General features: G+C 43.9%; 1 protein-coding gene across 11 annotated transcripts in view; it reads left to right on the top strand.

Moving 5' to 3' along the window:
- Positions 1-27,681, top strand: part of LOC146809242 (B-cell receptor CD22-like) — a 481,112-nt gene that overhangs the window by 214,632 nt on the left and 238,799 nt on the right. For 7 of the 11 annotated variants that reach the window (XM_085616063.1, XM_085616056.1, XM_085616058.1 and 4 more), the window contains one exon: positions 4,518-4,669. In XM_085616063.1, coding sequence (XP_085472189.1) covers positions 4,627-4,669 — 43 coding nt within the window. In that variant the 5' untranslated portion in view covers positions 4,518-4,626. The remainder of the gene's footprint in view (positions 1-4,517; positions 4,670-27,681) is intronic. The other 4 variants (XM_085616059.1, XM_085616060.1, XM_085616061.1 and 1 more) reach the window with 1 other exon arrangement.

The raw sequence follows: 27,681 nt of genomic DNA, 5'->3' as shown, positions 1-27,681 counted from the left end.
GGGTTTTGAACAACCATGCACTAAGGCACACATTAGATCTGATGGGGCCTAAAGACGGTCATGAAGTTACCCCAACATTCAAGGGAAGAGGGTATTGCTCCATTATAGACTATATAGCAGTGTCTATCCCTTTTGGGGACTGGATAAATAAGGCTGGCATTGAATGGAGCATATTCAGTGACCACAATCCGTTAGACTTGAGGATTAAGAACTGGGCCCCCTGTAACAATAAGAAAAGCGCTAAGGCAAACAGCACATTGAGGGCAATTGATCAAGGGAGAAGGCTCAGATGGGCCAAGGTGGATGGGGACGCCTTCTACAGATCCTTAATGGAGGATGGCAAAGAAATGATTGGGGTGTGTTTAGATCCCTCATTGGAGGGACCTATGGTGGTCAAAGCTTTTGAGGCGATGGCATACCTCATAGATGGCCTGCTAAAATCCCCCGTGAAAGGGTCAGTGAAATGCTCTCCTAGATGGTTTAACAAAGATTGCTCTAGGGCTCACAACAAATTGAAAGAAAGCTTTAAAAAAGTCCCTAGAGAGAAGGTGCGCATTGCACAATGTAGGTCCGCATACAAAAAAGCAATTAAATTAAGGAAACTGGCACTTCAATCGCAGACATGGGAAAATCTACGGGAGGCTGCAGACAGAAGAGATCCTAGGGCATTCTGGAAAATAATAAATAACCCTTGTTTTCAGGATGCGGTTGCTCCGGAAATCGGTACAACCATTCTCCCGGAGCAATGGTCTGATCATTTCAAAGTACTGTATAATCATGCAAATGAGCAACCGAGGGGGGAGGGGGCAATCTGCCCATGGACGGCAAATATTGAATTCACGGTGGATGAACTGGTAGCGGGGATTAAAGGGCTGACGCAAAACAAAGCCCCAGGCCCGGACGGCATTCCTCCGGATCTCTACTTAAGTAGGGTTGATCTTTGGGCACCCATCCTTACAAGAGTAATAAACACGGCGGTCGCCACAGGTATGCCAAGATCCTGGTCTGAAGCATAATAGTTTAAAACAAGGTAAGAGAGGGGCTCAATGTTTTCAAAAAGGAAATAGAGCACCAAAGAACTATGAAGTAAAAAATATGTTTTCCTTTTTGGGTAGAATATTTGCTAATTCATTCACACATTCTATTCATTCCAACTACCAAAATCAGGTATTCACAAATCACTCCTTATCATGGAACACTACAATACAAGGGAACGTCAGTTTATATAAAAGCGAATGGTTTATTTGGATCACAAAATTTCTTTTACCACAATATAATCATTATAAAAAATGCATTTGGTTTTTAATAAAAGAGCAACAAAATTTAAAAAAACAATTGAATGGGAAATACTAAACAAGACAAAAAACAGACCAACAAGGAGATTAACAAGACAATCATTTTGTCATGAAACAGTTAATTCGGAAACCTTGTGGGCAACAATTGAATAAGGGTTGACTTCCTTATTTAACAAAGGTTTTGTGTGCCCCTTCCAAATTTAACACAACAGTATTGCGTCGACGCGTTTCGGAGGCTATTCGTTGTTTAGGGCCTCCTTCTTCAGGACTATAAGAAATGGTATCTCCTTATCCATGAATGGTTGCCTGTGCGAAAACGCACTAGGCTTGCTTATTTGTTTGGCTGCACTCCTGCGGGAGTTTTTTTCAATTTTTCACATTTCCCTGAGCTTTTGGAGTTGTTCGTGGGCGTGGGCATGGGACGTCCTTTCTTATCCTCGCCGCGTACCTCTGTGTTAATCACTTGGTTCCTTTTGTTAAAAGGTTGTGGGCTGTAAGGGATTCTTTTACTGCTCCGGGTAAGGTTTGCTCGTGGCTGATAAAGTCCGACGGTCAGCGTTCCCGGGCAGCTACTTCCGCGTCTTTACGATCACGGGCAACATCAATCCGAATTAACTGTTTCATGACAAAATGATTGTCTTTTTAATCTCCTTGTTGGTCTGTTTTTTGTCTTGTTTAGTATTTCCCATTCAATTGTTTTTTTAAATTTTGTTGCTCTTTTATTAAAAACCAAATGCATTTTTTATAATGATTATATTGTGGTAAAAGAAATTTTGTGATCCAAATAAACCATTCGCTTTTATATAAACTGACGTTCCCTTGTATTGAAGTGTTCCATGATAAGGAGTGATTTGTGAATACCTGATTTTGGTAGTTGGAATGAATAGAATGTGTGAATGAATTAGCAAATATTCTACCCAAAAAGGAAAACATATTTTTTACTTCATAGTTCTGAAGCATAATAGTTCCAATCTTTAAAAAGGGAAAAAAGGATGACCTGCGGTGTTATCGACCGATTTCTCTAATTGATGTAACGGCGAAAGTTTTGGGGAGAGTTGTCCTAAATCGCCTATTAGACGGGGCTGATGAACACCATATAATTACAGATTTGCAATATGGATTCAGAACAGGAAGGTCAACTACAGACCAGTGTCTGAACCTTTTATTTATTAACAGCTAAATGTACTATTGCAAGTAATCAGTCGGTATATTTGGGGTTTATGGACCTCTCATCGGCTTTTGACCATGTTAACAGAGAAAAGCTTTGGAATTTGATGATTAAACTTGGGGTAGAAGAGGGCCTAGTAGTTATCTTGAGAGCACTCCACTGGAACACCTCTGCTAAAGTGCGTTACAATTTGGAGGGTGATACCACAGTTCCCTTCCCCTGCACTAGCGGGGTGCGCCAGGGATGTATCTTGGCCCGTTCCTGTTCTCACTATACATAAATGGGTTAGAACAGGCACTATGTAAATTGAATGTAGATACCCCCAGAGTAGGCTCACGATCGGTACCGGTGTTGCTATATGCCGATGATGCCGTACTCTTAGCTCGCACGCCCAAAGGCCTCCAGACTTTTTTGGATGGGTTTGTCAGTTATATGGCCAGTTTAGATCTATCGGCTAACTTATCCAAGTCATACGTACTGTTGGCAGGTTCTAAACCATGCAAAAAGTTTTGTTATAGAATAGGCACACATATAATGGAACAGGTTAAAACCTTTTCCTACCTGGGTGTTTTACTTGATGGGCTTTTAAATTTTAAATTTTTAACTGAAGGGCGAAGTGCAAAAGTAGTGTCTTCAACAGGGGCCATAATGAATTATGGACGTAGGTTGGGTAGGTGGTCGCCCGTACAGGTCATGCACCTATATGGCTCAATTTGCTGTCCCAAAGTAATGTATGGGGCTGAAGTTTGGGGCTTTGTTAATACCCAACAAATTCAAATTGAGGAAAACAAATTCTTGAGGAAGGTCCTACAAATCCCACAAAGCACGTCCGCTTATATTACCCATGCTGAACTGGGAAGGGTATATATGGAGGACCTGATCAAAGTTAGACTGCTTATGGCCTGGTTAAGAAATTGGACTAATAGTGAGGCTGGTCTGAGTAGGCAAATAATTAGAGATTGTATGGGCAGAGATAAGGGGATGTGTATCCCATGGTTGAGTTATGTAAAGAGTGCCCTGAAGAGGCTAGATCGTAAGAACCTCTTTACTGAACCCACAACAATTACCCCAGAGGATAAAGCCAGTATTAAAAGAATCTTTCTGGCAAAGGAGACTACGCGTAGAGCGGCCTCAGAAGAAAGTAAGCCCACAGTCTGTACCTATAGCACACTAAAGTCAGTAGAAGGCATGGAACCATATCTCGCCTTATTATATAATGCACAAGACAGATTTTTAATCACCCGTTTTAGGCTCAACCTTTTACATCATCTTTTGGCTGATCCGTCTGGTTTTACTGTTACGGTTGAGCAGAAGGGTACCTGCGGCTGCGACAATAGGTCTCCGCAGGATACCCTTCATTTTGTATTTTTTTGCCCTTTTTACTCAGTACCCAGACGCCGCTTTTTAGTAAGGTTCTTAAAACAAATGAAGTTTAGACATGTCAAAGTTGCTCTCTTATATTTACAAAGGGCCGAGAATCCACTGACACTGGCTTGTATTATGAATTTTATTAGAGTTGTAATAACATTGAGACACACTAGAGGGTTACTTTGAATGAACTGATGTTAAATGTTCCCCTAAGGTCAATGTAAAATGAAATGTATTGAGATGATGTTTTAATTGTTTATTGTACTTTTATGATATTTTTTAAATATCGAATAAAGGATTTGAATGAATGAAAGTGTTTTATTGATTGAGCCCATTAATAACCATGATTAGCAGCAGCAGAGTCTATGATAAATGCAGGTTTGACGACATGCAGCTAGGTGCCAATGCTAGCCACAAATGACGGATAACAACATACCCTTGCGTTGTCAGTCACTTGTGATGTCTGAAAGGGAAGCAATGCTGAGTTGGAAGTCAGCTACAAGGACACATGATATGATCAATGAATTTAAATACAGATCAGGACCAATCACGTTATAAATGAACAATATTACATTGTATGTGTTCATGTGCTTTCCTTTCTGCTGCCTCATAAACTCTTCAGCGAATTAAGATTGCTATCTGCCAGGGTGATTTGTATCACAATTGTATCATTTTCTTTGTTGCAGGGCTCCCAATATAAAATATAATATTCTACCTTTCTAGCGAGAAGTCAAGATGTGAGTTACAAGTGGAACTCCAGTGTGATTGTTGGAGACAGCCGTTGAATAATCCACGATGGCTCTCATGGAGAAGCTTTTCCTGATTACGTTTCTTCAAGGTAATTTAAAAAAACGATATATAACAACTCTTCTTCAATCTCAGCATGTTGCTTAACTTTTGCTATTAGACCTTTTTGAGGGGCATTTTAATTTATGCATTAATGATTCTATGTCTTCGTGTGGTTTCTGTTTTGTGTTGCCTTAACTAGCATAATATTACAGAAACTGGTCACTCGTGCAGAAAATGGGCCAACGCCTTTTGCTGTTTGTGCAGAACAGAACAAATTAAACAAATATTGAACCAGTCAATATAAAAACAAGCATTGACAAAGCCATGCTATGGTGAGCCCCCACTGCCTCCCCTCATCCCCCGTCACAATGTTCCCAATTATTTTGTGGTGTATCGTCTACTTTCGCATATGGCAGGAGTCAGTAGCGGGTGGTGACCTTTTCATAGTGGCGAGGAGTAATCATTGTCTTGAATACCAAAGAGCTGTTTCTTGAAGAGTTCTCTCTCACTTTCTTACACAAAGTTTCCTGTCTCACTCAGTCTCACTCGATCTCACTAAATCACACAGCCTAACTCATTCTACTCTGATCCACTCAGTCACACTCTTCTTACTCATTCTGAATTACTTGGTCTCACACAGAGTAACACTGGTATGCTCACTATCATTCTCCCTCACTCACTTAATTCATTCTCACACATACATGTCCTTACTGTCACTCATTCTCACTCACTCCTTCACTGATTGACTCTCTCTCACTTTAACTCATACACATAGTCACACAGACATACTCGCAGTGTTAGAATTTCACCAGCTCTGAACAGTTCCCTGATGGCTGGTGTAGGCACCTTCATGCACCTGTCAGCAACCAAACAATGCCACTATCTGCCTCAGTTTGTTGCTGGACCTGATGCAGGCCTGTATTTTATTTTTATTATATCAAGTGTAAATAATCATTCACTCTTGATACAATAAAAATGGACTGCAAAACAAGGAGGGTATAGTGTAGCTGTGGAGCCCATAAAGGAGAGCCGCCATTGGCCCAGGAACACCTATAAACCAAATCTATCTAACCATTCAATCATTCATCCTTTCACTTATCCACCCCCCTTTCATCCATCAATTCATGCATCCTTTCAATCATCCATCCTTTCATGCATCCATCCACCCTTTTGCTCCATCTATTCATCCTTTCACTCCATCCATCCATCATTCTCCCTTTGGCTCATCCGTCAATCCACAATTTCACTCAGCCATCCATCCTTTCACCCATCCATCTACCATTTGTCCCATCCATTAATTCATACATCCCTCTATTTACCCTTTCACTCCGTCATCCATCCTTTCACTCATCCGTCTACCCATCTATTCATCCATCCATTCACCCTTTCACTCATGCATCCATCCTTTCATTCAGACATACATTTGCCCTGCCTTTCTCTCATCCATCCATCTTTATATATATATATCCTTTAACTCAACCATCCGTTCCCTCCGTCTATCCACCCACTCATCATCCATTTACCCTTCCACTCATCCATCCTCCTTTCACTCATTCTACCATCCATCCTTTCCCTCATCCGTCAGCGCATCCTTTCACTCCATCCATCCACTCTTTCACTCATACACCCTCTCTGCCTTTTACTGTTCCATCTTTACGTCCATCCTTTCACTTATTCATCCATGCATCAATTAATCCTCCATCCACTCATCCTTTATTTCACTCACTCACCCTCCAAGTTAATTATGATCCTTTGTTTGCCACATTGCAAATGGGAGAGGCCCATCAAGAACACCAACCCACTGTAGCTGCTAAAGCAAGAGGGGAGAGGGAGTGTGATGCCTGTGATGCAGGCAAAAGCTTAATTACCTCTTATTCAGTTAGTTCACATGTGCAATTGTTGTCCACAGCTGTTTTCTTCTGTCACTTGGGCTTCAGTATCACGCATCAGACGTTAGACTAACACATTCAAATGTGGTGGTCTGCATCACTGCATTACTATGCATTATCACGCATAGTGCCTTGACCACCTGCGTGGTCGCACTGCATTACAGCACCACATCACGGGCATCTCAATAAAATTACAATGTCGGGGGCAGGTTTTGGGCAGCAGAGCCAGACCTCGGCTCGGCCTCACAGGCCACCAGCAGCTCCAAATGAGTCCTAACCAGACCGAATTTGCTACAATCATGGTGGCACCCATGAGAAAGGCTTAAAACAAAGGCACTTGCCGACCCCACATCCAATCAGCACTAGTGAATTCTCTGTGGCGCACTAACATTGTTTTATGTGTAGCAATCATCCAATCCAGGTGTGGCAATCATCCAATCCAGGTGTGTTATTTTACACACAGTACCTCCTACTTCAAGGCTGTGATTTAAACAGCTATTGGAAGCGAATGGGGTTTACTAGTAAGTTATTTAAGTTGCACGGCTTTGTGTGTATTCAGAGACGTTTTAAGGCATGGGCAAAGTGGGCTCTGGCCCAGGGCCCCAACCTTTTAGGGGGCCCCTCATAGAGCCAGCTCTGTTCTACAGAGCGTTTTGCCCTGATGGCCTAGAATAATTCTTAAAGGGATTGTTTTAAATGCCGTTTTCCTTTCATTTACTTTTAATGTGGCTGATGTGTGCAGATAGTTTGCAGAGAAATGTTTTTGTTTCATGCAACATCCATAAAAAAAATCTTCTTTTAGATCAAAACAGGACCACACATGTTTCAGTTGACATTGTAGGCTAGTGGTCGTTTACTTATGTGTTTTTGTTTGCAGTGGAGTGACCACACAAGGGTAAAACACATTTGCATTTACAACACCAATAGCTCTGAATCTAAAAATTGCAAGCCCTATTGCATTTCTAATGCTTGTTTTTACAGTTAGTAGCCAACTGTCAGACCTGGTACCGTTGGCTTGAGTCTCCCTTCCATTTTTTTCTGATTGCCTCCTCTGTGTTCGATATGTTTTGCTGGTTTAGTTGCTTTGGACAGTGTGTCACTGCTATTCAGTGCCACAGTGCAAGTGCTCCCTATGTTAAATTGATATATTGATTAGTGACTACATGATTGGATTATTTGATTTACTTGTCAGACCTTCGTATAGTGCACCATGTGTGCCCAGGGCCTGTAAATCAAATGCTGCTGGTGGGCTTGCAGCACTGGTTGTGCCACCCACAGAAGCCGGCCTGTAAAGTGTGTCTCAGGCCTGCCATTGCAGAGCCTGTCTGCAGTCTAGTACTACCATGTCGACTTGGTAAGTGCACCCACTTACCAGTCCCTAAACCTTCCCTTTTCTACATATCAGACACCCCTAAGGTAGGCCCCAGGGGCAGGGTGCATTGTTTGTCAAAGGTAGGACATGCTCTGATGTGTATGGCATGGTCTGATTGTGAATTACAGCCATTTTCGTTTTTCACTATTGCAAGGCTACCTGTCCCCATAGGCCAGAATAGGCAGTTTGATTATAACATCTTATAATTCTAACTGACCCAGTGAACATGGTATACATCCGAGTTTAGTATGCCTGAACTCAATGATAAAATACATATTTTAGTGAAGTTGGTTTTAACATTCTGTGTTTGAAAATACCACTTTTAGAAAGTAGGTATTTTCTTGCCTAACCATCCAGCCTGCCTCTGCTAGCTTGAGTATTGTATGTCTGGTTTGCGAGAGACCGGGGCTGGGAAGACTCCAGGAGACAGGCTGAGTCAGCACAGTGGTGAATAGACCTATCTGCATGTAGAGTGGTGGGAGGAGTAGCACCTGGGTCTGAATAGGGCTGTGCCTGCCTTCCACGATGCTGGCTCCACCTCCTGTGGTGTGTCTGACAACCCTAGCAGACACTGACAAAGGAACAAAGGAAGAAGGTGTGCACTGGCAGAATGCACCCAGAACTGGTTTGAACTAGGTACAGGACCCTCTGCCCTCAGAGGACAAAGGATTTGCTAGTATAAATATTTGTGCCCAGACCCCAGGACGTTAGATCACTTCTGGAACAACAAGACAAACCTTTGCCAAGGAGAAGAACCAAGGAAGCTGCAGGACTGCCCCCCCCCCTCCGCCAGTGTGCTGTGTTGCTTGGTTGGCCTGCAGTGGTGTCTTCATTGCCAAGGAAAGGAGAAGGAACTTTCAAAGAACTTTCATCATCTTGCAGAATATTTCTCCAAGGGCTTGAACTTGTGCTTGCCTCCTGCTGAAGTCTCAGAGACAAAATACTTCACCACTAGCTCCCCTCTGAATTTGCTTGCTGGGAATTCTGTCTGCAGAAGCCTGCGTGACGCTGTGAGCTGGAAGCGCGACTCAACGAGAAGAAGCGTGTCGCAGTTGTTGCCATCGCATCGCTGGAGAAGCATGTCGCCCCTGCAGAGGTCGCCGCCGCATCACCGGAGAAGCGTGTCGCAGGGCCTGTGGTGGCTCCAAAGTTACAGAGTTCACCGCACAGCCGTCGGGCGTGCACGCATCATCGTCACGTTGTCACATTGCTTGAAGGGCGCCATCTTATGGCATCGCACCGGATTGTCGCATCGCATCGAGGCGCCATCTTGCCGCATCGTAACCAGAACGCAGTACGAGAATCAACGCATCACCTCCTCTCCGGTAAGGAGCAAGACGCATCCCCTACTCTGCGCAAGCATTGAGGAGCGACGCATCGCCTCCCCCGAAGCAAGGAACCAACGCATCACCCTCCCTGCGAACCTTTTGTTTGTTTTGCGTTACGCATCCAGGTACTTTTGTGAGAAACGTGTTGCATTTATCATCAACTTGAACTAAGTGACTTCTACCATCTTTAAGTCTGTTTTGAGTACAGTATTGTGGATTTTTGTCATTTGTGGTCTTGTGTTGAGTCTATATAAAGAAAATGTAGGTTTTATAAAACCTGTGTGGTGTCCATCTGTAGTGTTTTCACTGTATTACTGTATGTGTTCACAAATGCTTAACACACTGCCTGTGAGATAAGCCTGTCTGCTCATGCAAAGCTACCAAGGGGGTGAGCAGGGGTTATCCAGGATTGTAATCCCCTTTCCCTGACTTAGAAGCAAGGGTCCCTATTTGGTCAAAGCTACCTACCTCTGCCAACTAGAGACCCCCAGTTCTAACATTGGTGGTCAGCGGTGAGGATTCTGGACTTGCATTTGTGACAGTAATTGGTGTACACTCCTAGTGAGTGCAGACCAAATGCAACCACTTACTTTTGTAGTAGAATTTGTTTCGTTGAACTGTTTTTCCTGAGAGCTGCAATTTCTTACTGCCATGAGCAGACCAGCATCTGTTGCATCTATGGATCTAGATTTTGAGGAAAAGAGATAGGAAACCTAGAAATTGAAACAGCTCAAGCACCTATGCAGAAAATGTAAAGTGGCTTCCCAAGGCATTTACAAAAAGGATGAGTACCAAAGGTCGCTGAGGGCCTGGGTGGAAGCAAGAAATGATACTGAGCTGGTGGTGGAGCCAGCTGGGGATGCAGATGGGCAGCTGGATAGGCCGATGTTTCCAGCGAGGGAAGGGGTACCGTCTCCGCCTGGCAGTAGCGTCTCTTCCAAAGGCCAGTCCCGAAGAGAGCTGGAAGACAGGGAGAGAAATGGAGGGTCAGAGGGACATAGAGAATAGCAGGTTGTCCTTGGAGAGCGAGAGAGAATGAGATTGGAACATGAGAGAATGTTGAGGGAGTTAGAGCCAAGGGTTTAGAAATCAATCCCTCTGGTGGCAGCGCACCATCTGTGCCTTCAGAAGGCAGGGTTTATATCCCTAAGGTTGTCATCAAACATTTCCATAAGCATTAAGATATTGGGCAGTGGTTTGCTGCCTATGAGATAGTAATATTAGCCCACCGGGTCCCTAAGAAGGATTGGGGAGCGGGGTTGTGAGGCCGCTTTGTGAGTGAAGGGAGGGATACTTTGTTACACCTACCTGTTTAGAATAAGATGTCTTAAGCCCAAATGAAGGAAGCCCTGATGACAAGGTATGGTTTGACCCCAGAACTCTATAGACAGAGGTTCAGGAATTGTAAGAACCTGGAGGCAACCACTTGGGTAGAATATGTGTCTTTCTTTTGCAGAGCTATGGATGGTTGGGTGAAGGGTAGCAAAGCGGATACTTTTGAAACGCTCTATGATTTGTTTGCATGGGAGCACTTGTCTGCTAATTGTTTTCCAGAGCTACGCCAGCACCTTATTAATAGCAAGTTAACTAACCCTAGGAAGCTTGCTGAGGAGGCGGACCGCTGGTTCAGCACACGGGTCCACAAGGGCCACGTGGGAGACTTCGCCAAAGGTGGTCCGGGTCCCCAGCAGAAGAGTGGGGGGGCAAGGGTAAACCGAGGGAGTTCCAGAAAGGGCCCCAAAGTAATTCCCAAGGGAAGGATTCCCAGCCCCCCCTGAGAAAAAAACAAGAGGCCCAACAGGTAAACCTGTTCACATGGGCCCCTCTAAGTGCTTTACATGCGGTCAAGTGGGCCACCGTTGGAATGATGCACAGTGTCCCATGAAGGATTCCAATGCACCACCACGTGCACCACCCCGTCAGATGGCGAGTGTAGCCCTGATGGGGAGGGGATGGGTGTCCAAGGTGGGTGGGGTCCCGCAGAAATTTTCCTAGTCTCTTTAGGAGACTTTGAGATGGTCCCTAAGACCCAGCTGCCTGATAACACTAAGAAATACAGACAGTGGGTGACCATCAATGGCCATAGGGTGGAAGCTCTAAGACCGCGGGGCTAGTTTGACAGCTGTCAGTTGCCGGTTGGTGTCCAAAGAGCAGGTTATCCCCCATGAATTCCTCCCTGTAGTTGCCACGGACAACTCGCAGAGCCAGTATGAGGTGGCTCAAGTTCCCTTTAAGTGGGGGGGGCTCGGTTACTCTTCAAGTAGCTGTTAGGCCAGCCATGCCTGTTGATTGTCTGTTGGTCAATGATTTAGAGAACTCCCCTCGGGCTAAGGTGGAAAGAAGGTCCCATTTGGAGATGTTGGGTCTGCCTGAGTGGGCGTGTGTGACAACTCGGTCTATGGCAGCCAGTAGGGGTGTTCAAGAGATCCTGGAGCCTAAACGTATGGCCCAGGTACCTACTTTAAAGAAAAGAGGTAGAGGGCATGGAAAACAAGCCCTCATTGTTCCCACGGTCCAGGAGGAGACAGACCTTGAGGGGGATGCCCTGGAACCTTCAGGGGAACAAGTTGCTGAACTGGGGGACCTTCCTGAGCTGACCCATTGGCAGCAAGAAGGAGGACACCTATCTGGTGTACTTGCGGTCCCCTAGGAACCCCTTGCGCGTCCTGCATGTTAACCGCCTGTAGCCCCTCTTAGAAAGGTCCGAAGTGGGCATGCTCCTAGTGACAGATGATGGAATGGAGGAGGAGACTGAGCCTCTTCCTGACCTCCTCTCTGCAACAGAGCAAGATGGGTCAGTGGATGGTGTCAGCCTCTCTGCCACACTGACCCCTGAACAGCAGCAAGATTGTCGCCAACTGTTGGGACAGTTCTCTCATTTGTTCTCCCTGGTTCCTGGTGTCACTGAGTGGTGCGTCCATGATGTGGACACTGGGGACAGTCCTCCTGTGAAGCACAAGGCTTACAGAGTGACTGATCGGGTCAGAGCTCATTTCAAGGAGGAGGTCTCCAAGATGTTTGCCTTTTTAGGACTCACGGCGTACTACAAGAGGTTTGTCAAGGGATATGGCAACATTGCTGCACCCTTGACTGAGCTGACTTTCAGGAAACAGCCCAAAAAAGTGAACTGGACTGACACCTGTCAGATGGCTTTTGACGCCCTGAAGACTGCCATGTACAAAGCACCCGTGCTTTGGGCGCCCATCTTCTCAAAGGAATTCATTGTCCAAACAGACGCTTCAGAGCATGGTGTGGGGGCTATTCTATCACAGATTAACGAGGAGGGCCTAGACCAACCTGTAGCCTTCATCAGTAGGAGGTTACTTCCACGGGAACAGAGGTGGAGTGCAATTGAGCGTGAGGCATTTGCTGTGGACTGGGCACTGAAGAAGTTGAGACCATACCTGTTTGGGACCCACTTACGGGTTCAGATAGACCACAGGCCCCTCAGATGGTTGGTGCAGATGAGGGTGAGTACCCAAAGTTATTGAGGTGGTCCACTTCCTTACAGGGGATGGACTTCACGGTGGAACACCGCCCTGGTACAGAACACACCAATGCTGATGGTCTGTCCAGATTTTTCCACCTTAGTGAAGAGAACTCTCAAGGGGAAGGGTAGTTCTCCCCACATTTCAGCTGGAGGGGACACTTTTCAGACCTGGTACCATTGATGTGAGTCTCCCTTCCATTTTTTACTGATTGCCTCCTCTGTTTTTGATATGTTTTGCTGGTTTAGATGCTTTGGGCACTGCGCCACAGTGCAAGTGCTCCCTATGTTAAATTGATATATTGATCAGTGACTACATGATTGGATTATTTGATTTACTTGTCAGACCTTAGTATGGTGCACCATGTGTGCCCAGGGCCTGTAAATCAAATGCTGCTGGTGGGCTTGCAGCACTGGTTGTGCCACCCACTGAAGCAGCCTGTAAAGTGTGTCTCAGGCCTGCCATTGCAGAGCCTGTGTGCAGGCTAGTACTGCCATGTTGACTTGGTAAGTGTACCCACTCACCAGTCCCTAAACCTTCCCTTTTCTACATATCAGACACCCCTAAGGTAGGCCCCAGTGGCAGAGTGCATTGTATGTAAAAGGTAGGACATGCCCTGATGTGTGTGGCATATCCTTATGGTGAATTACAGCCATTTTCATGTTTCACGACGGCAAGGCTACCTATCCCCATAGGCCAGAATGGACAGTTTGATTATAACATCTTATAATCCTAACTGACCCAGAGAACATGTTAGAAATTCGAGTTTAGTATGCCTGAACTCAGAATGATAAAATACATCTTTTACTGAAGTTGGTTTTAACATTCTGTGTTTGAAAATACCACTTTTAGAAAGTAGGTATTTTCTTGCTTAACCATCCAGCCTGCCTCTGCTAGCTTGTGTATTGTATGTCTGGTTTGCAAGTGACATGGGGCTGGGGAGACTCCAGGAGACAGGGTGAGTCAGCACAGGGCTGAATAGACCTATCTGCATGTAGAGTGGTGGGAGTAGCACCTTGGTCTGAATAGGGCTGTGCCTGCCTTCCACAATGCTGGCTCCACCTCCTGTGGTGTGTCTGATGACCCTAGCCCACACTGACAAAGGAAGAAAGTGTGCACTGGCAGAATGCACCCAGAGCTGTTTGAACTAGGTACAGGAACCTCTGCCTTCAGAGGACAAAGGATTTGCTAGTATAAATATATGGGCCCAGACCCCAGGACTTTAGATCACTTCTGGAACAACAAGACACGCCTTTGCCAAGGAGAAGTACCAAGGAAGCTGCAGGAGTTTGGACTGTGCCCCTGCCTGAGTGCTGTGTTGCTTGGTTGACCTGCAGTGGTGTCTTCATTGCCAAGGAAAGGAGAATGAACTTTCACAGAACTTTCATCACCTTGCAGAATATTTCTCCAATGGCTTGAACTTCTGCTTGCCTCCTGCTGAAGTCTTAGGGACAAAAGACTTCACCACCAGCTCCCCTCTGAATTTCTTTGCTGGGAATTCTGTCTGCAGAAGCCTGCGTGTCTCTGGGAGCTGGAAGCGTGACTCAATGAGAAGAAGCGTGTTGCAGTCGCAGCTGTTGCCGCCGCATCGCTGGAGAAGCGTGTCGCCGCCGCAGAGGTCGCCGCCCCATTTCCATAGAAGCGTGCCTTTGTCTCAGCTGTTTACAGATGCAATACCGAAGAAGCATGCCACTGCAAGGGTTGCCGTCGCATCACAGGAGAAGCGTGTCGCAAGGCCTGTCGCGGCTTCAAAGTTACAGAGTTCGCCGCACAGCCATCGGGCTCGCATGCATCGTCTTGACGTTGCCGCATAGCATCGAGGGCGCCATCTTATCACATCGCACCGGATTGTCGCATTGCATCGAGGCGCCATCTTGCCGCATCGTAACCAGAAAGCAGTATGAGAATCAACGCATCACCTCCTACCCGGTAAGGAACAAGACGCATCCCCTACTCTGCTCAACCATTGAGGAGCGACGCATCGCCTCCCCTGATGCAAGGAACAGACGCATCACTCTCCCTGCAAACCTTTTGTTTGTTTTGCGTTACACATCCAGGTACTTTTGTGAGAAACGTGTCGCATTTATCATCAACTTCAACTAAGTGACTTCTACCATCTTTAAGTCTATTTTGAGTGCAGTATTGTGGATTTTTGTCGTTTGTGTTCTTGTGTTAAATCTATATAAAGAATACTTATTTTAATAAAACCTGTGTGGTGTCCATCTGTAGTGTTTTAACTGTATTACTGTATGTGTTCACAAATGCTTAAGACACTGCCTCTGAGATAAGCCTGTCTGCTTGTGCCAAGCTACCAAGGGGGTCAGCAGGGGTTATCCAGGAGTGTAATCCCCTTCCGCTGACTTAGAAGCAAGGGTCCCTATTTGGTCCTTTGCCAACTAGAGACCCCCAATTCTAACACCAACCATTTAATTTTCTGCAAAAACCTTTTAGACTTCATGTTTTGCTAAATCCTCTTGGTTCGGCTTATTATTATTATTTTTGTTTTTTTTTGGGCGCTGTTTTTGTGCCCAGTTGTTATAGGTTACCAGCGCCATGATACCTCCAGTAAAAACGAGCTTTAAAAATAATAAAATAAATTAATAAACAAAATGATGTCAGCCTCTTTAGTCTCCTAATTACGTCCGCAACAAGAACAGAGTGTACCATGGTCACTCTTGGCTAAACCATTGTGGGGCCACTGGACCCCAAGACGACCATGGGCAACAGGCTAATTCTGGTCTTGGTGGACCATGCCTCCCGGTACCCGGTAAGCTAAACCCTGGCCCAACACAGTACCCATGCAAGGCCCTTTGCCCAGGTGCTTCTCAATCCAAATTCCAGCCTAAGAATGGCCACAGAGAATGCCAGATTAACTGAGGCTAGGCTTCTAAGAATTTGACCTTCCTCTGTATTTTAAAAGCCTATGTCTATCAGTTCTGTGCCATACAACAAGGATTCAGGAATATTAGCAGGAAAGACCTCCAATAAAAATGTAAAATCTATTCTCCCAGTGGCCCTATAAAGGGAGCCCAGACATTTAGCCTGAAAGGTGGCTTTAGACGTGTTATTTTCTATATGTGCTTTATCGCTTAATTTTCTGCACACTATCGTCCCCAAAAAAGTACCTTAGACCATGCAAAGTTTCAATATTTCGGCTTCTTCCTCCCATGCATATAAATAATTTAACTTTTGGATACAATGATCTTTCTTTAGGTGGGGAGCCTCAGCAAATTTTTGGAGGGCCTGTGGACAGCTATTTAAACCCTTGGGGGTTAAATCAAAAATGATTATGTTGACTGCATAGAGTAGGTACACAATCTGCTTTTCCACCAATCATCAGGGCAATGCCTTCAGTTCAGGCCAAAATGATCTGGTAGGTCTGAAATATATAGGGAGAAGAGCCAAGGGCGCAAGTAAACATCCTTGTTTTAATCCATTTGCAGTAGGGATGGCTTGCGATAAACCTCTGTCCCACCCAATAAATCTCTATACCAAGTATCAATATGGAGAGCGTGAACTAACTCTAAAAGGGTGCCTGGCATACCAAGACTTAAAAGCTTACTTCACAGCAAAGGACGATCTACTTTATCAAATGTTTGGAGAAGTCAATAAAAGCTGTGTATACATTCCCCCTCTAACTTTAACAAATTTTTCATTTATTACCTGAAGGGCAATCATATTATCAATAGTTCCATGCTTCGCCCTAAACCCAGTTTGCTCCAATGGTATGATTTTATGAACGTCTGCTGATTCACTAATCTGGGATAGTAGGCATTTAGCACAGGCTTATCACTAAGAAAATAATTGGAGACCTTTAAGTCACCCTGTAAAAAGAAGCAAGCACATCCCACCACCACATAATCCAAAATAGACTCTACCCCTGGTGTTTTAGGTGTAAACGCTGCTAGAGAGTGTGATAATGACCTCACATTTGCTATGACACAATCAACCTTTCTCAGCCCAGCTGCTAATATCTTCCCTCTCTTATTAGTTCTTATTTTTTGGGGGAAAAGAGCTTGTGATATCCGCATGGCTTCCTCTTTTTCTTTCTCCCGTAACCGGTCTAAAGTAAAATTTAGATATCATACACTTCAGATCCCCTACTGTAGTGTAGTTACTATTTCCCTTATAGGCTCTGCGCATTGGAATAATATACACTATAGTTTTTGCATAGGACTAAGGTCACTATGCTCCTATCGAGTACATTAAACTTAATTACTTGTGTGTGTGCCAGCTAATTCAGAGGTCACTAGAAACTTATCGAATGAACAAGAAGTGAACAGTTTCTGACAACCTCATAAACATGACAACTTTGTTTCCCTTAGAATCAAAACGCGTCTCAGAATCGTGGAAACAATAGATAAGTTTCACTCAGTCAATCGTGCATGTTTAGTTTCTCCAGAGTTGCACAGAAATAGATAGACGGGGTGTTTCAATAAATAGATTTATTGAACAGTCTGGTTTCTTGTGTAAGGGATATGAGCTGTTACAATCATTAGACGAAACTAGTTATGGTCAATTGTGCACTGCTGTGCTTGGAAGAATTTTCAAACAATTGTGCCGTGCTCCAGGGTATCACTCCCTGCCGGAGAGTGTGTAAAACTCAAACAATAGGTAACGACCCCACCCCTGTGGGGTGTATCCCCGGGCACTGGACTGGAGTAACGAATTTTTTCGTGGTTATCAATGAATAATTTGCTCAATTATGTACTTGAAAGTTTTTTAATTTTTCACTTGATTTTTCATTAATCCGTTGGAAAACTTCATTTCCCAAAATGCAACATGTTACTTTAAAAAAAGACTGCGATGTCGTAACTTAAACACCAAAGAATTTGCTACTCTTAGATCAATATCCAACAATTCCAAGATCATTTGCCAAAAGGCTGATAAAGGGGGAGCCCTTGTAATCCTAAACACCACCTACTATCAAGAACAAGTTGAAACTCATCTAAAAGATGAGAACACCTACATGGAACTGACTACAAATCCCACTGAGGAGTTCAAACTAATCCTCACACACATCATTCAGAGAGCCTTTGATGGGGGCATCATCAACGAAAAAGTAAAGAAGTACCTCACGCAACCACAACCCAGGAGCCCTAAGTTCTACATGGTACCAAAAATACACAAAGATCCCATCCACCCACCTTGTCGCCCTATAGTTTCGACACGTGGGAGTATACATGAACCTGTTGGTAAATTTCTGGACACTTACCTTCAACCATGTGTTCTTAAAATGACATCCTTTCTCAAAGACACAACAGATTTCCTCAATAAACTCAACCTTACAAACATCACGGAAGAGGAAACCATATTAATGTGCACTATTGATGTTAAATCTTTATACACATCGATCCCACATCAAGCAGGGATAGAAGCAGTTGAAAAGGCCCTTTTAAATACAGATTATGACGAAGGCATGAAGATCTTCTTGATGGAACTCCTAGATTTTACTCTTCTACACTCGTACTTCCAGTGGCAAGACACATGGTATTTACAAAAGACAGGCACTTCGATGGGCAACTGTGCAGCGCCGGCGTATGCCAATCTCTTCATGAATTCCCTTGAAGAAGAACACATCCTAAACACTCAACCCTGGAAGAATCTGACACCTTTGTACTTAAGATTCATCGATGACATCTTCCTATTATGGAAAGGACCCTATGAAGAACTCGAAGATCATATCAAACTACTTAACCTTATTGATGACAGGATTCAATTCACCTACGAGATCAGCGAACATACGATCAACTTTTTGGATGTAAAAGTGACTAAAACCATGAGAGGATTCGAAACCAACCTGTATAGAAAATCTTCAGACAGGAACAACACCTTAACATATGACAGCTTCCATCCCCAACCGCTCAAACAACATCTACCGTATTCTCAATTAATGAGGGTAAAAAGGATTGTCTCAGACTGCACTGAATCTTCCAAACAACAAGAAGACATGTTACAGCGATTCAGACAGAGAGGACACCCAGAACACATACTAACAGAAGCTAAAGAACGCGTCAGCAACTTTTCAAGACAACAACTACTTTTGACAAGACCCAAAACCACCGCTGAAAGAATCACATGCGTCAGCAAATTCTCTACCACGAGCCAATACTTAAAAAAGGCCGTTAAAAAACATTGGCCATTGTTACAACTAGAGCAGGATTTCAAAAACACCTTCATCCGTGAACCGATATTTGCCTATACACGAGGCAAAAACCTCGGAGAGCTCATTAAATATTCACCCACTAAATCTCCAGAAGCTACCTACAAAGGCACGATACCATGTTTAAATTGCAGCAACTGCCACAACATCATGAAGGGGACGTACATCATGCACCCCATGAAAGGACATAAAATCAAACTACAGGTGACAGCTACATGTGACACTTCTAATATCATCTACATGTTAAAATGCCCATGCGGAAAAGTTTATGTCGGACAAACAGAACGTAAATTAAAAGTTCGATTGAACGAACACAAAAGTAACATAAGAACCAAACAAACCAAATCAATGGTAGCTCATCACTTTATTGAAGCTCAACACCACAACAGTCAGTTAAAAGCTTGCATTTTAGAAGTAGTGCAAAACGAGAAGGAATTGATAACCGCACAGCATTGCTGCAAAGAGAAAATCATTGGATTTATAATTTGAACTCTCTACAGCCGCACGGAATGAATGACAGGGTGGAATTTTCTTGTTATTTATAAACATTTAACCTACACCGATCACACTCACTGCGATATTCAGCCTTGGGTACCGTATCGGAAGGCTGCAGTTTTCTCATTGATTGACAATTTCTCAGAATTGATTAACTGTATTCACAATATAGACTGTCGAACAACGTTTGTTCATCACATACCACACAAACAGCATGCCCTGAGAGTTTAATTTAATTCTTTTTTAATTCTTTTTTAGGAACTTTTTTTCTCTCCCACACGCACACTCCAACAGTCCGCTTTTCACCTTTAGTAGCACGTCAATTACGTTTAAATACCACACCACACAGCGAGTCACGCACTAGCAGCACACTCATGGAAGGCACCTGAGTGAACCAACGGTTTCAGCTCCGGTAAGATCTTGATATTTGCCTCCGTAGTCCCCTCCAGCTTGTATATTTACTCTTCAACGCCCGTATTATACTTATTTAGTCACTTCTATATAGTGATTTCAGTTACAACCTCCACACATCTTCTTTAAGCTTTTTTAGTTTTCTTATGTGAATTAACCGCCATGTGGCACGATGTTCACCCACACGGTCCCCTTACAGCCTCTTTTCGAGCCTAAAACCACGCTTGATACAGTAACACGCCATTTGTTTCACATTTGTTACAATGTATGTGACTAGTACTGTGTATTGTATATATCCATCCGGTATCATTACAGACAGTTTAAATCTTTTGTTTTAGATGTTCCCTGATGAAGGCAGTTTGCCGAAATGCATTGGAACACGGATTGAGACAACTTTGTGAAAGTAACATGTTGCATTTTGGGAAATGAAGTTTTTCAACGGATTAATGAAAAATCAAGTGAAAAATTAAAAAACTTTCAAGTACATAATTGAGCAAATTATACATTGATAACCACGAAAAAATTCGTTACTCCAGTCCAGTGCCCGGGGATACACCCCACAGGGGTGGGGTCGTTACCTATTGTTTGACTGTTACAATCATTAGACAGTAAGCAAGATATAATATGCACAGCGTAAGCAGTAAGAAGAAATAATACTGCAATAGCATTGTCTTTTAGCTATGACATATATTCATATATACATACATAAATAGCACAGGCTAAAAAGTGAATAATCATCTGATGCTTCTAAATAGTTCTACTCCGGTGTACCTAACCTAAGTGTAGTGTGAGGTAAAAGTAGATGCTGTTTTCTATAGTATGGTATATACTAAGTTTGTATTCCAAGAGTCCCTCTAGGTTCTAGTCAGCTCCATACCTTTAGAATGAGAGAGGTTGGAATCTCTTTCCGGGTCTCAAACTCTAACACCCCGCAAAGGAAGTCTGAACACTGAAAGCTGGATTCTCTGCGAGCAGGGATGACAGCGTCTGGTCAGTGCGTCAGGCCGGGATATGGTCTCTTCCGAACTTGTCGTGGCGAACCGTGCAGTCAAGTTGTGCCGAGCCGTGCCATGGTTTTCCGAGGTAAGGGAAGGTATATTTATACCTGGAAGGTGTTTAGGAATGCTAGCATTGACGTAAAGTCGGGCAGAGGGAGACGTCATGGATGAACCCCTAAGGAATAGTAGTTCATGCATAATAGATGAGTTCTTGGAGAAATCAATAATCCCAGCTAGGAAAAGTCCCGACGGCTTAAGGGTCTGGTTTCTAAGAACTCGGTGTGACGTGAGATGGACGTATGTAGGTGACCATGCCTGTATTTGGATTGCATGGCTAATGCCTAAATAAGGACTGGGATTCTATGCCTAAATAAGGGCAATGCAAATTGTGCCTATATAAGGACATGATTCAGGGAAACCTATGTACGGGCATCTAAATCGAAACACAACACTATCCAAATTATATGTGGAGGGAACTCCTTATTATACACTTTTTTAATATAGGAAAATACCTCACTTAAAAGAATATAAGAGGCGTCTAGTGGAATATGAGAATTTTGTAACATTAGCGGGGGCATTCTCAGATTTCAGTCAGAGTTGGAGAGTTACTGCAAAAAATAAATTACTCAGATCTTTTGTAACATTCATAACTCCAATTAATCTTATTAGGCAATAGACAAGCCACCCACCCTTTGGATGTCCCTTCCTTGAAGGTGTTGCTTGGCAATCTAAAATTAAAAAATCATCGCAAGTCAATTCACCCGCGCACCTGGTCTCCTGGAGACACACCATGTTTGCCTCTACAGAACTCAAGTAATACAACTTCTCCCTACTAATTATTTATTCCTGCTGCATTCCAGGATATACTATTTAACTCATTGCTAATAGGAGGGATGCTGCAGATGATTACTGTGAGAAACACTAGATAATGCACTAGGTAAGTATTTCCATTTGAGGTTCTCCTGTAAGGAACGAACGGGTGATTATCAAATTGACACTTGCCTTCCAAGTTTATCTAAATTTCATTTTTATTCCTGTTGCATTAATTAGTTAACCCTCTACTGATAAGCAGATGTTGGGACAGTGAAGACCTTTTCTCTGCAGAACAATATCAATCCTCTACTAAAATTGGGATAACATCAATCCCCCAACTTTGTAAACCTTCTCACAATCTTAATATCAAATTTACGGTAGTTTTAGAATGAAAAATTACCCTTGATTTAAAACCAGCTTCAGAAGGTAAAAGGGAGACTACATTTATATTAGTACCTTAGATAAGCTTCAGATTCTCCATCTCCAAAAATCATTTAAGCAACAAGGCCCTGTTTACTATTAGATCTCCATCAAACAAAGGATAAAAATGTTATGTTATGTTAAGGGATTTGTACAGTGCATGGTTGCCCCAGTGACGGGGCGTCCCAGCGCTAAAAGAATCCAAGATACCGGTCAATTTATTGCTGGATTTTGAGCCTAGAAGATGTTTGGTTCGTTTAGGAAGAGACCAGTTTTTATAGCCTTTCTATAGGCCAGGTGCATGTCAATAATTCTGATGGATACAGGTAATGCGTTCCATAGTGTAGCTGCCAGCACCTTGAAAGACTGGGCACCATCACGTACTCTATTGACTCGGGAAATGCATGCTAGGTGCAGATCTGCTGATCGCAACATGTGTCATGGTGAGTATAACATAAGTGGGCCAGAAAGGATAGAAGGGGCCTGCTTAGTGAGAATTTTATGAGCTAAGCATAGTGTCTTGAAGTGTATTCTCTTTACGACAGGTAGCCAGTGTAATTTGGGTAGGTACTCTGATACCGAGCAAAATTCGGGAAGAGCAAGAAGGGATCGAGCTGTCTCGTTTTATACCCTCTGTAGGCACTGGATTCCAACTTTATTTGCGTCTAAATAGAGAGAGTTGCAATAATGTAGTCTATATAGGATCGTTGTGTGGATGATGCTCTGGTGGGTTTGTGAATCAAAGAACCCTAACAAAGGCTTAATTCCACACAGAAGCCTGAAACAGGCCCCTGCCACCGATTTTGTTTGGGTTTCAAAGGACAGACCCCTGTACACAGACACCTAGATTTTTCATGACTTCCTTGGGCGGGGGTGCAGGACGCAACGCTCCTGGCCACCATTGTTCTATCCACAGGTGGCTATCCCTCCCTAGCAGCAGGATCTCGGATTTGCTAGCATTCAGCTGTAAGCAGTTGGCCATCATCCAATCTGCTACTGACATCATATCATATCTTCTTTAAATTTGATGAGATTATGATTGCAATTTTTGGAGAAGGAGATAATCAATTGGGTGTTATCCCCGTAGGACACCAATGACAACCCCCTATTTTTTGTAGGACTCAACATCGATCCCTGTGGCACTCCGTAGTGCACCTGAGAACACTAGGGAGGTGAAGTAACTTGAAAAGACCTACCTGTTAGACCTGGCACCATTGGCGTGGGTCTCCCTTCCATTTTTCGCAGTTGTCTCCTCTGTTTTTGTTGGTATTGGATGCTCTGGGCGCTGTGCCACTGCTATTCAGTGCCACAGCGCAAATGCTCCCTGTGTAAATATGACATGTGAATTGGTATATCCATGATTGGCTTATTTGGTTTACCGGTTAGTCCCTAGTAGAGTGGCTTGTGTGTGCCCAGGGTTGGTAAGCCAAATGCTGCTGGTGGGCCTGCAGCGCTAGTTTGCGCCACCCATAGAAGCAGCTTGTAAAGTGTGTCTCAGATCTGCCACTGCAGAGTCTGCGTGCAGTCCAGAACTGCCATCTTGGCTGTGAAGTGCACCCACTTCCCAGTCCCTGAACCTTCCCTTGGCATCATGTAAGCCACCCCTATGGTAGGGTGCATTGTATGTGTAAGGTAGGACATGCCTTGGTGTGTGTAGCATGTCCTGGTAGTAAACTACACCCAATTTCGTTTTTCACTACTGTAAGGCTACCTGTTCTCCGTAGGCCAGAATGGGCAGTTTGACTTTTACATTCTATAGTCCTAACTGACCCAAGGAAGATGGTAGAAAAACGAAGTTTGTATGCCTGAGCTCAGAATATTAAAATACATATTTTAGTGAAGTTTATTTTTATATTCTGTGTTTGAAAATACCACTTTTAGAAAGTAGGTATTTTCTTGCCTAAGCCTTCCAGTGTGCCCTGCTTTTATGTGTATTGGCTGTCTGGTTTTGGAGGGACAGGGCAGGCTGAGTCAGACCTGGGTTGAATAGAGTGATCTGCATTGGAGTATGGGGAGGGGTAGCTCCTTGACCTGAATAGGGCTGTGCCTGGCAAGGTGAATGCTGGCTCCACCTCCTACTGTGCGTCTGATGGAAGACCCCCTCTTTCTGAAAGGAAGGATGAAGCCTCGTAAACAAAGTGCTCCAGGACTGAGCAGAACTGGTTCTGGCTGGGTTCCGTGACCTTTAGCTTCTGAGAACAAAGACTTTGGGGGTATAAATATCTGTGCTGAAACCCCTACAATTTGTATTGCTCCTGGGCAACAAGACGAACCTCTGTCCGTGTAACTGAAGGAATCTGCAGGAGGTGACTATTCTTGTGCTTGTGTGCTGTTTCTTGAATTGGCCTGCAGTGGTTACCTTTGGACTTGGAAGAAGAGGAAAAGGACTTTGAGAGAACTTTTATTTATCTTGCTAAAGCAATCACCCAAGTGGTGGTGAAGTCTCAGACACATCAGACTTCACCACCAGCCTCCTGTTTCCTCCAAGCGAGGATTTCTATCTGCAGGTGAGGCTCCTGTGAGTTCCAGGGCCTCTAGTTCTACTACAGAGAAGATCATCGAACGTTTGCGGGCTGCCAAGTGCTCACTAACCCCACAGATCATCGCATCGAGATCATCACATCACGACATCGCAGCGTGGATGCTGGACGTCCGCCATTTTCATCGCATCGCATCAGGATCGTCGCTCCCTCGCGGAGCGCCATTTCTTCGCATCGCAACACGATCACACACGCAACAGGATTGTCGCCTTGTCTCCTCCCTCGCGGCAAGGAGTCATCGCATCAATGGCCTAGCGTGCAGAAGTTTGTCGCCTTGTCCCCGCACGCATCAGCAGATCGGCGCATCGTCTCCTCCCTCGCGGCAAGGATTCATCGCATCGCCAGCCTCGCGTGCAGGAAATCATCGCTACAGCTTCTTTGCGACATTTTCTTGGTTTTGCTACGAAATCCAGGTACTTTGTAAGTAAAAGGGTCGCAGAGACCACTGCTTTGAACTGAATTCCTCTTTGCACACTATTTTTGCAGCATTTCAAGAGTAATCCTATTTTACAGTATTGTGGCTTTTTACCGTTATTGGTCTTGTGTTAAGTCTATATATAAAGATACTTATCTTTTATAACTACTTGTGTGGTGTCCCTTTGTAGTGTTCTTCACTGTGTTACTGTGTATGGTCATAAATGCTTCACACACTGCCTCTGAGATAAGCCTAGCTGCTCGTACTACGTTACCACAGGGTTGAGCAGGGGTTATCAAAGGGTGTAGCCCTCTTACTCTGACTTAGGAAGAAGGGTCCCTACTTGGACAGTGGCCACACATTACCAACTAGAGACCCCCATTTCTAACACTACCCTTCAGAAAAAATCTGAACCAAGCCGGGCCTTGATCCCTAACCCATCCTCCTGCAAACAACACAGAAAAATCTCATGAGATACTGTAGCGAAAGCTGCGCTGAGGTCGAGGGGGATCAAGGCCGCAGAATTTCCTTCATCCAAAGTGCTACGTAATTGCTCCTTCACTGCCAACAAGGTGGATTTGGTGCTGTGGAGTGATCTAAAACCGTTTTGTGAGGGATCCAGAAACTCATTGGTCTCTATGTACTTTGTGAGTAGGATACAGAGGATTCAGTGGCTTTTGCCAGAAAAGGGAGCCGAGATATTGGAAGATAGTTTTCCGGTTTAGATGCGTCCAGGAAAGGCTTTTTTAATAATAGGGCAACTTTGGCACGTTTCCATGCAAGCGGCACTGTCACTGTGGACAGAGATAGGTTGATCAGTTCCCTACTGACCGCTAATATAAGTTTGTGAAATTTACGAAAGTGATCTGGTTTCATAGGGTCGGCTGGAGAGCCTGATTTAATTTTATTGCATAGAGACTCAACCTCTGTGAGCACGAGTGAAGGGAAGGAGAGAAGTGCCTCACCTTTACCGTGCATCTTATCCTTTTCCCCTTCCAGCTTTCTCATATTGTCGCTTAAGGCTGGCAAGTTTTTATAAATCTCCTCCACTTTGTCCAAAAAATGGCTGACCAACATATCACACTGAGTATTAGAGGTGATGGTAGGTTCTCCGGCCAACTTTGGATTCATAATGTCGTTGAGAAGAGCGAAAATAGCTTATGACGTATTGTTGCTCTTTCTAATTTTGGAAGCCACATAGTCGGCCCTGGCCATGTAGATCAATTTGTGGTAGGCCCTGGTGGATGCCCGGTATTGGCTTTTGGCTATTGGGTCAAGTGTGTGTCTCCATACCTGTTCAAGCTGTTTACAATTTTTTCTTGCATTGATCAATGACTCATTGAACCATGTGTTAGACTGAGTTTTCTCCCTGTAGCTAAGCTTAGCTGAAATGCAACTGTTCAGGGAGTGAGTAAGCCAGTCATGAAAAATGTCAAGAGCCATATCTATGTTTGAGGGCAACCTATAAGTGTCCACATTGCACCAGGAAGGTTCTAGCCTTCTAGCTCTGAAGGGCCTCTCATTTTACAAGTAAAAGAAACAGCCATTAGATTCAGTACGGATGGAAAATGAGAGAGGGGTACCCTCTGATCTTCCGTTGGCACCGCTACAAGCCCTTCAGTTAGAGCATTAGCATAACTGGTTTCAAGAGCCGTTGGATTCAATGGAGGAAATCTAAAGAGGGGACACACCTCATACACCACCATTGACTTTCCGGGTTAGTACCTAGAGAATGTACTTGTGAGGATTGAATTAAAGCCTCCGTACTAGATGTAGCCTCTATGGCCTATATATTTTCTCTAAAACGTAGTCTACTTTGTCTCTTTTTGGTAACTCTACGCATAGGTTTTTCCTTTTACCTGTTTGCTTTTCCTTCCACATAAATTAGAAAAAAAAAATCACAGCTAGTCTGGTTTTTAAAAATAGGAAACACTTCCTGTTCCACTCTTTAAGATGTCCACTCTATTATTTAGGAATAGTGTCTGAAATAGATTGTAAAGTTTCAAATGTAGGTTCAGGGAAAGATTTTTTAACCAGCTTCTTACATTGTGGATTACCAGCTTGAGTATTAAAATCTATTTTACAGCCCACAACTACATGAACATGCCCTTTACAGCCCTTCTCAAAAAATACTCCTATTTCTACGTGTTCATTGGGACCTGTTTTCATTTTCTTTTTACTTCTTATCAGCTACTTTAATATTTGAGTCACTGTTTTCAAAACGCAGTCAGTCACCAACACATTTTTCTAATAGCTTTAGTATAGAAGATAGAACCCTTTCGAGACACACTAAAGAAACGGATACTTTTACCTCTTCATTTGGAGGTTGACTGGATTGGATGCCACTTTTAACAAAATCAGGGGCACAGAAAGCGGACATCTCAAAGAAGAATTATTTGAACGAGTACTATTAAATAATTTCAGTCCCACAGGGGCTATCACAGCTGGTATATCAACAGTCTCTACAGTCCTGTTGATATCACGTGAGATGTATCTCCTTCAAAGGTCTCTATCCAAATCCGGTAAGGTAAAATCCTCAACCTGGATATCTTTTGATTACAAAGGGCAGGGAGCCTCTTGAATAATTACATGTGGGTTATCAATAACTGTCATTGACATTGGTAGAGGAGGTAGAGGAGGACCTGAATAAGTCAGATGGGAGAGAGAGCTATTTATAACCCCAGAGCACCATACAGGATCCTTCTGAGATATTGGCAATCCCCATCCCC

The sequence above is a fragment of the Triturus cristatus genome, chromosome 7, assembly GCF_964204655.1.
Source record: "Triturus cristatus chromosome 7, aTriCri1.1, whole genome shotgun sequence".
Classification (NCBI taxonomy): domain Eukaryota; kingdom Metazoa; phylum Chordata; class Amphibia; order Caudata; family Salamandridae; genus Triturus; species Triturus cristatus.
Note: the sequence above shows the minus strand (reverse complement) of the source record. Positions and strands in the feature narration are given on the sequence as shown.